This window comes from Myotis brandtii, unplaced genomic scaffold (assembly GCF_000412655.1).
Source record: "Myotis brandtii unplaced genomic scaffold, ASM41265v1 scaffold847, whole genome shotgun sequence".
Taxonomy (NCBI): Eukaryota; Metazoa; Chordata; class Mammalia; order Chiroptera; family Vespertilionidae; genus Myotis; species Myotis brandtii.
Genome location: NW_005371441.1, coordinates 2,807,892 through 2,821,228, shown reverse-complemented (window position 1 = coordinate 2,821,228; position 13,337 = coordinate 2,807,892). Strand labels below are relative to the sequence as shown.

Genomic DNA, 13,337 nt, shown 5'->3' with positions numbered 1-13,337 from the left:
GAAGACATGCGAGGCAAAAGGAATAACATTGATTAAAGGCCCACAAGTGAAGAACAGGCCCTGACCTTGAGTCTTGAGACCACACCCTCCAGGAAGCAGGGACCATGTCTGTCAAGCTCCTTCCTGTACCTGGTTGTCTTACCTGGCACATAATAAGCTGTGATGCATATTTGCCCCATCAACCAGTCACTGTAATTGTTGTGAATTTCACAAGCTATCGCAGATGTCGCTAGTATCAAGTTTACAATTGAGCTGAGACTAAAATCAGTCAGAAGGATCTATACCAGTGATGGCGAACCTATGACACGCGTGTCAGAGGTGACACGCGAACTCATTTTTTTGGTTGATTTTTCTTTGTTAAATGGCATTTAAATATATAAAGTAAATATCAAAAATATAAATCTTTGTTTTACTATGGTTGCACATATCAAAAAATTTCTATGTGTGACACGGCACCAGAGTTAAGTTAGGGTTTTTCAAAATGCTGACATGCCGAGCTCAAAAGGTTCGCCATCACTGATCTATACAATGAAGGGAAAACTGGGTATAAACCAGTTAAAACAATGTATAAAGATGTAAGCAAATTGAGGGCAATGTGGATTGCGAGAATTAAGAAAATGCCTGTTGAAGAAGATACATCTTGAACTGAGATGGGGAGTGGAGGCGAGGCATGCGGCCCGCCAGCCGTGAGTTTGACATGCTTGGTGCAGAGGGCGCAAGCAGATGTGTTGGACACGGTAGCAGCTTGAAAAGAGGCAGAGGAGTGGAGCAGGGGCCCTGCCTGGGGAGAAGCAGGTGTGGAAGGATGAGGAAGAGACACTTGAGAAGGAGCCTGCTGGGCCTTCCTTTCAGGCCAGCTATGCTCCACTAGAGATCTCTTCTCTGCTTTCCTCCCACTTCCCCCGACGTTAGCCATGCTTCTCTTCATGCTTCAGAAAACATTAAAACAGAGTTCAAGAGCCTTATAGCCTCTGGATTCATTTAACATCAACAAGAAATTTGTTGGTGGGTAAATTTCCCTCTGTATGTTTAGATTAAAAACCCAGACATTTCTCAGGCCATGAGCAAGAGGAAAATTCTGGAGCACACTGGATAAATGTGTGAAAAGTTTCCTACAAACGCACGCTATACTTTTAAAAAGGAGAAACGAAACGTGTAAGAGATGATTTTCATAAAGGTGCTAATGTTTTGAGTTAAAACAATTAGCCACTTTCCATAGCGCTCTATATTCTCAGTGAAACAGTGAGAAATTTACGTGGAGTGTGATAATGGCAATCACATGTTTTATTATTGTCTGAATTTTTTAATCCCAAATCAATACATTACATATTTTTTAATGTAAAGATTGATCATGGTATGTCACATAAATGAAAGCTAATTTGGTGGGTACAAATAATGAAAAATGATCACAACACTGTTCAGTTACTTTTATGTTATTTGTTTTTCTTGAAATTCAGAAACATCTAGCACTACTTGCTCACTCAATACTTTTCGGTACATTATGTATAATGATTTGGACTAGATCCATTTCTCTGGCTGATTGGTGTCTGTAAAGCTTTCAGAGAGAGGACACTTTAGAGAGAGTCCTCTGGACTCCCACATCCCTTTTGGTCTGTGCCATCATGGTCAGTGTACTGTTCCCCTCTCCTCCTCCTCCTTCTTCTCCTCCTCCTTCTTCTCCTCCTCCTCCTCCTCCTTTATTAGAAAGAGTGGAAGGGAGAGAGGAGCAGGAGAGAGAGAGAGACATTCACTCGCGCCATTGGGTCCAGGGATTGAAACTCTAACCAAGGTATGTGCCCTTGACCGGGAATCGAACCTGAGACCTTTTGGTCTGCAAGCTGACAATCTGACCACTGAGCTAACCTGACCAGAGCTTTTCTTCTTTTTTTAATGTTTATGACTTGATTGCAAAATTATGAAGTTCTGGAGGACAAAGACTATTTCTTTTTATTTCCAGTGTGCAGAACAGCTAAGTGTTCATATGCTTGTAATTTAGACAAGACTTTTGAACATTTATTTTATGTTTTTATGCTTGCGTTCCTCTAAATATAAAATAATGACAAGGTTTCTGAATATTGGAAGTTAAGAAGATTATGATTATCTAACACTTTTTGCTTTAAGGAAATATACTGTGTAAAAATACCAGAGCCCTAGCTGGTTTGGCTCAGTGGATAGATCATCGGCCAGCGGACTAAAGGATTCGATTCTGGTCACGAGCACATGCCAGGGTTGCAGGCTCGATCCCCAGTAGGGGGCATGCAGGAGGCAGCCAATCAATGATTCTCTCTCACCATTGATGTTTCTGTCTCTCTCTCCCTCTCCCTTCCTCTCTGGAATCAATAAAGACATATATTTAAAAAAATAAAAATAAATCAGTCAGAGTTTACTCATGGTCGGGCCAAAGGTGCCGCCAGGAGAGAAGTGTAAGGAGGAATATAGATTAGTTACTAGGTCTTGACTTAGTGTTTCCGGAGACATTCTATCAAGTATAAAACCACAAAAGGAAATGGGCTTGTGTCTAGGCCTCATTTTCAAAGTCACAGACGGGTTTTAAACACAGCACTACCGCTCTGCCAAGAGCAGGGAGTCTGTGCTGGTTCCAATGGAAGCTGTCGACGAGCAGGCGGGAGTAACCAGGACTTGGGTGGGGATGCAGAAGATGTGCCGTGAGTAGACTGGGCAGAGGAGAGTTCAGACAGAAAAGTGTCCTGTTTTCAAATAGGTTCCCCAGATGCTTGGCTGTGACTGTGCAGCCATAGGTGATACTTGCTTTTATTCCTGTTTGGGTTTGTAGATCCTGTGTGTAATTCTAGTTGAGGTATAAATATATCATCATTGTAATAGCTCATTGTTTTTCAAATTGTCATGGTAAAAATATTTGAAGCAGAGGAGGATGTGTTTCCTGTTCAGCTGCCTCACTCTGGGGGTTTTAGCCAGGGCTCGTCAGCTGTTGGCAAAGGCAGTATGTTTATGCCCTTGAGAAAATGTAAGTGCTAAGCTGGTAAATGTGAGGGTTTCCACCGAACCCAAAGAAAGAGATGTTAGCGTCCCTTATCATGCAGCTTAAATATTAGTCTTACAAACCACGAGGCAAATGCTGTCCCCGTTATGAATTAAATCTTTTGAAAAACTTTTGGCGCCAATTTGAGACCAAAAGTGCAATTTAGTTGGAGCCTACCTGTTTCTCTCCCAGCTCTTGCTCTACGTAAGCAAATGAAAGCCACACTTCCGGTGTTGATCAACACTAGATATATATATATATTCTAGCTGCTTGGTGGAGATATAGAATGCAGGAATGTCAAGGAGAAAAAAAATGAAAAAGTCAAATGATGCCCTAGAGGCATATACAGTGGTTGTAGTATATTAATGACCAGTTTTTGTTACGTCTTTAGTATTTACTGGTCATTTTCTTAAATTATTTTATTGTTTGTGTTCTATTATGAGCCTACTGTATTCTAGTATATAGGACAATGCTTGGTACGTAGTAGACACTGGTTTATGGCAAACAATAAACATTTTTTATTGAATTTATTAGGTTGACATTGGTCAATAAAATTACATAGGTTCCAGGTGTACAATTCTATAATACATCATCTGTATATTGTATTGTGTGTTCACCACCCCAAGTCCAGTCTCCTTCCATCACCATTTATCCCCCTATACCCTCTTCTACCTCCTCTCACCCCCATTTCCCTCTGGTAATCACCATACTCATAGACAATAAATATTTGTGGAAAGAGTTTTGGAACCAATCTTAAGATTAATTTACAAATGAAAAAAGTAAGGCTTAAGAGAAGATGATTAGCCTTGCCCGATCATATCATTAGTAAATGATGAAGACTGTTTTGAATCTCAGCTGTGCCTGGATATTTATCATGATGTTATATTATAGCCTGTATCAGACTCGGGCTTCGCTGCTTCTACCTCCTACTGACTATAAATAAATGCCTCAAATGCATCTAACCTCCATTCCTACCTCTTGAATGTGGATAGTAATACCTTCCTCTCAAAGAAATAGATACTATTTTTCTCTAATGCAGCCATCTTTTCTGCAGATGTTGTTGAGAAAAGCCCTAGAATTCACTCTTGTCCATGGCCAAAATTTGGGAGAAGAGGAAGGGAGAAGGAAGCTACACATAGCAAGACCTATTACTCTTAAGTCTCAAGGGCAAGAGTGTCTACTTTTTTTCTTGGAAAACAGTTGCATTGAGAAGTTCCAATTAGGAAAATATAGTTTCAGCTTGGACACCACTGAACCGGAACCATCAGCTGCACTCTTGACTCTCTGAATGAAAAAGAAAAAGTCACATTCACCAGAAAATTCAAAATCGTAGGGGTGCAGGATACTGTGCACGGTGCTGTCTGAGTTCTAGAGGAAAGGGGGGCAGGGAGGAGGGGGTGTAGTCTTATCCTCGGCGCTGTCTGGAGTAGCTTAACATCGGTGACATTTGTCTCCAAAACTTTCCACCTGTTTTCTTAGCCTTTTCCATTCCTACTGGAATCCACCCAGGTAAATGCACTGCTCTTTGTTCCGTATTTTTTGCCCCCAAGAAAACTTAGGCTTTTTTAGTGAAAGTGCACGATCCTGTACTCTATCTACACGGAACCCACTGTCGTGTGAAGCTGGAGTGTCAGCACCTGTCATACGTGGCTGTGCCCGTGTCTCCTCGGGGGGAAAGGACAGGGTTCACGTCTCCCACTTGTATTTAAGGGCCGTGTTCCCAGGCCTGAGCCGCAGGGAGCAGCACCAAAGGAGACGCACTGTTGTTCATATCAATCCGCCCAGAGTTTGCTGGCTATTTCCCTCTAGGTACGAGCTCCACTCTGACCATCCTTTTGTGTTTTCTCTCATTTTCAACTTCCCAGCTCTCCCTACGGCGGCAGCAGGTCAGCGAGAGACTGAATGAATGGGCAGTCTTCAGTGAGAAGAACAAAGAGCTTTGCGAATGGCTGACTCAGATGGAGAGCAAAGTTTCCCAGAATGGAGACATCCTCATTGAAGAAATGATAGAGAAGCTCAAGAAGGTATGGGACGCCTGGCCGCATCTGTTTTCACCCTTCCTAGTGCTTAGGCCTGCGATAGGTACGGATTGGCCGCGCTCACAATTACTTTCCATCAAAGCAGCACTCTCTTAGGAACGTTTCATTTTTTTTAAATTAAAATAAACTTGCGTGGAAAGGCCTCCTTTACTTTAAAAAATATTTTCTTTTGTTGATTTGTTTATTTTTAAGTTTAAATTTTATTTCTCAATTACTGTTTATATTCAGTATTATTTTGTATTAGTTTTAGGTGTACAGTATAGTGGTTAGATGACCATATACTTGTAAAGTGGCCCCCTGATATTTCAAGTACCCACCCGGTACCATAGTTATTACAATATTATTGACTATATTTTCTACACTTGACCTTACCTCCCCCAGGACGGTTCTGTAACTACCAGTTAATATTTCTCAATCCCTTTACGTTTTCCACCCAGTCCCCCAAGCCCTTTAACATCTGGCAACTATCAGTCTGTTCTCTGTATCTATGAGTCTGTTTCTGTTTTGTTTGTTCATTTAGTTTGTTCCTTACACTCCACATATATGTGCAATCACATAGGATTTGTCTTTCTACGGAGAATATTTTCAATTTGTTATGAAATAGAGTATTTGCTGATAATGTTCAATATTTTGGACTTTTAGTTACTGGTCCAGTGGGCATCATTTATGTGTAGGAGGTAACATCACAGAGAAGAATTAAAAAAAAACAACAACTTAGGATTAATTAAACTGAAATTTTCTTCTTTTTTAATTTTTTTTTTATTGATTTCAGAGAGGGAGAGGGGGAAAGAGAGAGAGAGAAAAACATCAACATGAGAGATAATCATTGATCGGTTGCCTCCTGCATGCCCTTCTCCCTCTTGGGGATCTGAGCCCACAATCCGGGCATGTGCCCTGACCAGGAATCATACCATGACCTCCTGGTTCATAGGCTGACACTAAACCACTGAGCCACCCCAGCTAGGCTGACATTTTCTTTATAAAACAGGATTTATAGTCACAGGAATTAGAACTTTTCTGAGAATTTTGGTTTAGCATTATTCTCAAGTTATATATTATTATTAAAGTATTTTATATATTCACATGGATTTAGAACATTTCTATATCTATATAGGGCTGATCAAATTTACTAGCAGTGAAAAATGCTTTGAAGATTTTAGTGGTATTTCCACATAGTTTTGAACAATCACTGTATTTTAGGTTATGTTTCTCATTAGCACATATCACCATCTGGTGTACAGTGTCTTCTCCACTTTCTTGTTCATTATCTGTCTACAGTGGGAGCCCCACGGGACTCTTAGCTTCCCTGGAACAGGGACTTGGTCTGTTTTGTTCATCACTCCATCTCCTTCACTCAGAATAATGCCAACTTCTCATAAGCTGTGTGTTAGCCTTCCCCAGTGTCTCTTCCTTTCCTTTGGTAAGAGTACCTCCAAGGTCTCTGAAAATAAATATAAATGGGTATTAGGAAAAAATTTCCGTATTCATGCACACATACAAAGAAAAAGAAAAACTCCAAAGCAACACGTAATATGAATTTACTTCATAGGTTTCCACTTAAAATTGCAAATTCTAAGGATAAACATTTGTATTTTTGATATCATAATACTTTCAAATGTGGGCTGAGGTGATACAGATTTCATGTAAGCATCTGCTAATAGCTCTGCTAGTTTCTGAGCATCAGAGAATGTCCCACTAGACATGATTAACGTACTGTAGGTGTTGTAGTGAAGTTTGCTATAGAATAAATGTTGGCTAAGTCTATCTATATTTTCATTGATTTTCTTCATGAAATTTAAGATGCATAGTTTGGGGGTATGGAAAAAAACTAGCCCTTAAATGATACACAGTTGTAATTTAAAATTTAGAAAAATTTTAATTTGTTACAGTTAATTTTGTTACACTATTTGGCACAATGTTAGGAATCATCTTTAAAATATTAACTACTATTTTGTATATAAAATAAGTTATGGAGTTGAAAAAGAAGTCTTTATGAGCTTGCCTCTTGTGCTGTCTCTTTTGTTAAGGAAAATAACACCGAGGCTTGGTCATTTTTAGCAATATTAGCAAAAAGCAATTAATAAACAGACTGTAACCAAGACACTGGTGTCTGCTGGCATTAACAGTTAAAAACATTTTCATCTTAAAGACAGACCAAGAGCATTATTTTGCTATAAATATTAGACTTAGAGTAATTCATTTGAAATAAAGATTTCTCAGTAAGATTATCTCAAATGTATGGTGAAATATTATACCTTTTAGTAAGTACATCCAATGTATTGGTCTTTGAATCCCATCATGTTGAAGTAATATAAAGAGGAGGGCAGGTGGGGGTACAAAAGATTGGGTCTTATCACTCTGGAAGAGAGTAGGAGGGTCACTGGATGGGGAGTGCAGGTAGAGGTGGGAGGGAGGTACCTTTCAGCATCACTTTAGTCATAACATTGTGTGGCCTGTCTCCTGCAGATAGGCCACATGTAGCCTGATCTCCTCATCCACAGCAATCCTGAAGAGGAGCTAGTGCCGAAATTGGTAAAGAAAGGAAGAAAGTTCAAGACCCATTGATCTTCTAAGACTAGTGGTTATTATTCTTGAGAGTTAATTTGCCATTGATTTATGTGTTATAAAACATTGACATATTATAGAGGATGTCTCTTTAAAATGAGGGTACTACTCTTTTTAAAAAATATATTTTTATTGATTTCAGAGAGGAAGGGGGAGATAGAGAGGGAGAGAGATAGAAACATCAATGATGAGAGAATCATTGATCGGCTGCCTCCTGCATACCCTCTAATGGGGATCGAACCTGCAACCCTGACATGTGCCCTTGACTGGAATCGAACCTGGGACCTTTCAGTCCCCAGGCCGACACTCTATCCACTGAGCAAAACCAGCTAGGCCAAAGGTACTACTCTTAAAACATTCTGCATCAATAACGATTGACAAACACACATGTACGCTTACATTTATATGTTAAATACACACACACACACACACACACACACACACACACACACACATATCGTGTAAGCCCCTTGGGCAGCTATTTGTATGAGAACTGATTCTAACTATAATGTCAGGTTGGTGGTTACAAGAAGGTATAATAACCCAGCATTAAAATCCTTCAAGTTTTGTCTTTTGTATCTATGTGTGTACCTTTGTTTTTTAATGCCCATTTTATGTAAATACAAAGCACCCCTTATTTCCTTGTAAAATATCTACATAAAAATTCGATGTGGACTCTGCATACATACTGCAAATAATAGGTTCCATTTGGTTTGTGCACATGGACGGATATTCAAAGTGTTCCTCACGTCAGAACTACTTCCAAGCAGTAGGAAACTATAATTATATGCTTCTAGGACAGCCAGGCTGCAGGTATCAAGAATATGCTTTCTGACCTCTGGGATTGCTATTTATTGCGCAGGATTATCAAGAGGAAATTGCTATTGCCCAAGAGAACAAAATACAGCTCCAACAAATGGGAGAGCGACTCGCTAGAGCCAGCCACGAGAGCAAGGCCTCGGAGATCGAATACAAGCTGGGAAAGGTCAATGACCGGTGGCAGCATCTCCTGGACCTCATGGCAGCCAGGTAAAGGGCCTGTCAGCAAGACAGGTGTGCGCAGAATTTTAACACATTCACTCCGCCTTCCAGCTAAAGGCAACCCAGCACATCTCTCTGTGTTCTTTATCCATTTTAACCGTTTTAGTTCACCCTTTTCTCAAAAATGCCACTTGCATTAACTTTAAAATGCTCCTTATTTCATAAGTTTAGTGGTGTTTACAGTTAGCTGAAAGAAAGTCATGTGCAATCAAAACTCTTTCCCAGGAAAACAATTCTTTTTTCAGACTTTCATGGGTATTCAGCTGCTGCGACGGAAGTGAAACTGGTTTGAAAAAAAAAAAAAAAAAAGTTGTCACATTCCTACTATATTTCTGGTTAGCAAGGGAAAATTCTGATCATTGCCACTCTGCTCAGTTGTAAAAATAACCCGCTGCTTTATTGTAAATTTGTCCTTAGCTTTAAGAACTGTAAATGTCTGCCTTCTATTTGAGAGAATATTACATTCAGTTTTTGTTGCAGAAGGGCAGATAAAAATAAAACAGATAAAAATAAAAAATAAAAAATATATAAGGGTCTCTACTAGCCTATCAACGTCTGATATGATTGAATGAGGAACCATGGTATTTGATATAAAAAGAGGGAATGACTAAGTAGATGCTTTATTTTAGGTGAACTTTGCTTCATGTTGGAATGTAGGCTCCATGAAGACAGGGACCTTTGTCCACCCTGCCCACTGTGTGTCACAAACATCAAGAGCAGTGCCTGGATGTAATTTGGGCTCAATAAATATTTGAATGAATGAATGAATGAATGAATGAATACTTAAATACTTGAATAGATATTCTTTATGGCAGTTAGGAGACTTGTAATAAATGCTACTGATTTACAGCCATTTTGGAGTTATCCTCAATATGCTGTTTTTTAAAGTATTTAATCAAAAGTTTATATAATGTATATATTTACATTCAATATTATTTTGTATTAGTTTCAGGGGTACAGCATGGTGGTTAGACAATCATATACTATACAAAGTATTCCCCAGATGTTTCCAGCACCCAACTGGCTCCATACATAGTTATTACAGTATTATTGACTATTTTCCCTAGGCTGTACTTTACAGCCCCGTGATTATTCTGTAACTACCAATCTGTACTTCTCAATCCCTTTACCTTTCTCACCTGGGATCCTTGCCTTAGCTATGCTGCATCAAGCTGGACAGGAAATAGTGCCTTTTGAATACTATGTGCCCACACAAACAGCATGACAGTTCCATATGTTAATTTTGAAAACACTGCATTTTTTCTATAAAGGAGATACGAAAGAGGGTCAAATTTAAGAAGAAAGTGAGGTTGCAGTGTATTTTATTTTAATGCCACAAAAAAGGGATAAATGTTTATCTATTTTCAAAATGTTTAACAATAGCCCTGTAATAGCTAACATCTATTGAACCCTGTTTGTGCCAATGACCATGCTACAGGCTTCAGACACATCTTCTCACATGTTATTCACAGCGCCCTCTGAAGGGAGCGTTATGATCATACCCATTTTCCAGATGCAGAGGCCGAGGCTTGGGTTTGCTCATGGTCACTTACATCCCGAGTGGCAGAGCCTATATTCCCTGACTCTACAGCCCATGTTCCGGAGCACTGAGCTCTCCGACCTACCAAACTTAGGACTTCCTTGTCCCTGTTCTAGAAAATGCAATTACAAGGAAATTGGGCTCTGTTATTTATTTCAACAATCTAATTGCCCAGTCCTTTGTTTGTGAAGTACTGACCATGTAACAGTGACAGAGAGCTTTTGAGAATACAGAGCAGAGGCCCTTTCTTCAAGGAGTTCATGGTGGAAACACAGACAGGCAAAGACATCAAGGAAAATGAGGAGCCAAGTGCTCTAGTAATGGTACCAAAAAGAGATGGGAGCCTGTGGTTCAAATAAAGCTACTCTAAAGTTTAGTCATGCGTAGTTTTAGGACCGCAATGCTATAGTTGGGCTTCTCAGTCACTGAGAACAAAATCTTATTTCAGAAGGAGAAATTGAACCCCCTTGTGCTATAAATACCCTTGTTAGGGAAGCCACCCCCTTGATAAACATCCCTGGATTCTTTTGCTCCAATTATGACTCATGGATTAGCTTGCATTGCCAGGTAATCCAGTCAAAGTAGTTAATAGTCTTTTTTTAATGTTTAGTGGCTCAATGGTATAGAAGAATATGGGGACCCATTATGTGAAAGATGTTTTAAATTAAATATGATATAATTTAATCGTAAGCAGTAGCTTAGTGTATGCCCAGCTGTTAGCCAATATTATATCAAACGAGTCAGGTGCTTTCTCCTCAAAGTCATGTGGTGTGTTTTTTTTAATAACTTTAATGTCTGGTTTTCCAAGGGAGAATTTTTACATGTTATTTAGTTTATTTTTCTAAAAAAATACACATCAGTAAACTTGAGTCAATTAAATATCTCTAAGGTATACGTACTTTGCACTAGAGTCACAAAAATGCTCATAGGCTTCTACTTTTGTGGAGTCTCATTGCACACAGATCTAACTCCCTCGGGAGACTCTTGTATATGTTGTCCACGTCTAACTGTCTCCTTCTGAAGCGGACCGGATGAAATGTTGACCATTGATTTGTCCTGGAGTTTTTAATGCCACACGGTGTTCATTCATAGTTTCCTTGAAGCCTTTCCTAAATGACTCTCCATCACATTAGCTTTCCGTTTCCTTGTTTATCGGAGCTTCACTCATGCACAGACTAAATGGCCATCTCCCACACCCATCTGCCAGTGTGGCCTGCCAGCTGAAATATTAAGTTTCCATGCGTCAGTCTCACTCACCTCTCTTCCCTCTTCCAGCTTTTCTTCACACTGATTCATTACCACAAAGCATAACACAGTTATGCCTTTCGGTATGTCTACGTGTTCCGGTGCCTTTGTGGGAATTAGAAAGGCTGTTTTTGAAGATGATCATACTTTTGGGTCAATAGCTTCCCAACTAACAGAAACATTGAAAAGGGAAAAAGAAAGAGATTTGGACACTCAGGGCAACATAGAAGTCTACACTTGAAACCTATATAATCTTATTAACCAAATTCACCCCAATAAATTTAATAAAAATAAATAAAGAGAAGGATAAGAAAAAAAGGAAGTGAGACAAGGAGAGAGAGAGAGAGAGAGAGAGAAGAGAGAGAGGAAGTGAGACAAGGAGAGAGAGAGAGAGAGAGAGAGAGAGAGAGAGAGAGAGAGAGAGAGGGAATATTCACTGATACTAATTTTACCACCACATATAAATAGAATGCATAGTTGTGAATCAGCTTCCTATATCACCAATGGGTTGACCATTCTGAGTACAAAATAAATGTCTTTTGCACTGAATGTCTAAATTATCACCAGGCATTATCAGTATTTTAGGGCAACAAAATTTGCTCAGTTACTTTCATGGCTCAATGGATAATGATTTAGTATCCTTTCCATACTTTCTAGGCCTGCTCAGTTCAGTGTAGCAGTCAGTAGCTACATGTGGCCATCTAAATTTACTGAAATGGAATACAATTAAACTAGAGTTTAGTTTTAATTATAGTCCATTGTACTGGCCACATTCCCAGTGTTCAGAACCCACATGAGGATGAAGGCTACGTTACTTACTGGGCACTGCAGACAAAGAGTATTCCCATCAGCCCAGAAAGTTCTATTGGTCAGCGCTAAGACAATTGAAAGCATTTCTGAGCCCTTGGTTTTCATTAAGAGTCAACATCAGAAACAGTCACCACTGTAATTCCTATAAAACTGTCTTCAAGGATCCTGCCTTTCATCTGGCCAGTGAACCCTATGCCAAAGCCACACAGCAGTTTTTCTGGAGCTCCGGGCGGACAGGAAGTCTCTTTCAGCATGAGTGGTTCTGTGCTTCTTACAATAGGAAATGCACTGTTGAACATTTCCCACCTCAGGATCTGGGATTGTCAGACTCGAGCTATTTGCTCTGTTGCAACAGCTTGTCTCCTGTTATGGATTCATGACCAATATATTCCTTTAAGCAGAGTTTCCATTTATATTACTGATTGTAAAAACTTCTCAGAGGAGTGATTGTTTTATTTTAAAAATCACAATAGGCTATCTTTGAGTAGAAAGGTTTAAAAACAATTTTATTTATAACTAAGTGTGCTGGAGTATATTTCTTTTTTAAAAAAATATATTTTTATTGATTTCAGAGAGGAAGGGGGAGAGAGAGATTGAAACATCAATGATGACAGAATCATTGATTGGCTGCCTCCTGCACATCCCCTACTGGGGGATCAAGCCCACAACGCAAACATGTGCTCTTGACTGGAATTGAACCCAGGACCCTTCAATCTCTTAGGTGGATGCTCTAGCCACTGAACCAAACCAGCTAGGGCTGGAGTATATTTCTTTTAAATATATTTTTATTGATTTCAGAGAGGAAGGGGGAGAGAGAGATTGAAACATCAATGATGACAGAATCATTGATTGGCTGCCTCCTGCACATCCCCTACTGGGGGATCAAGCCCACAACGCAAACATGTGCTCTTGACTGGAATTGAACCCAGGACCCTTCAATCTCTTAGGTGGATGCTCTAGCCACTGAACCAAACCAGCTAGGGCTGGAGTATATTTCTTTTAAATATATTTTTATTGATTTCAGAGAGGAAGGAAGAGAGAAAAAGAAACATCAATGATGAGAGAGAATCATTGATTGGCTGCCTCCTGCACATCC

At 39.5% G+C, this 13,337-nt stretch overlaps 1 protein-coding gene across 1 annotated transcript in view; it reads left to right on the top strand.

Annotated features, from left to right (window-relative positions):
* The window catches only part of SYNE1 (spectrin repeat containing, nuclear envelope 1), a 407,398-nt gene that overhangs the window by 349,175 nt on the left and 44,886 nt on the right, over positions 1 to 13,337 (top strand). Inside the window, exons 126-127 of the mRNA XM_014532125.1 lie at positions 4,867 to 5,025; positions 8,468 to 8,634. Coding sequence (XP_014387611.1) covers positions 4,867 to 5,025; positions 8,468 to 8,634 — 326 coding nt within the window. The remainder of the gene's footprint in view (positions 1 to 4,866; positions 5,026 to 8,467; positions 8,635 to 13,337) is intronic.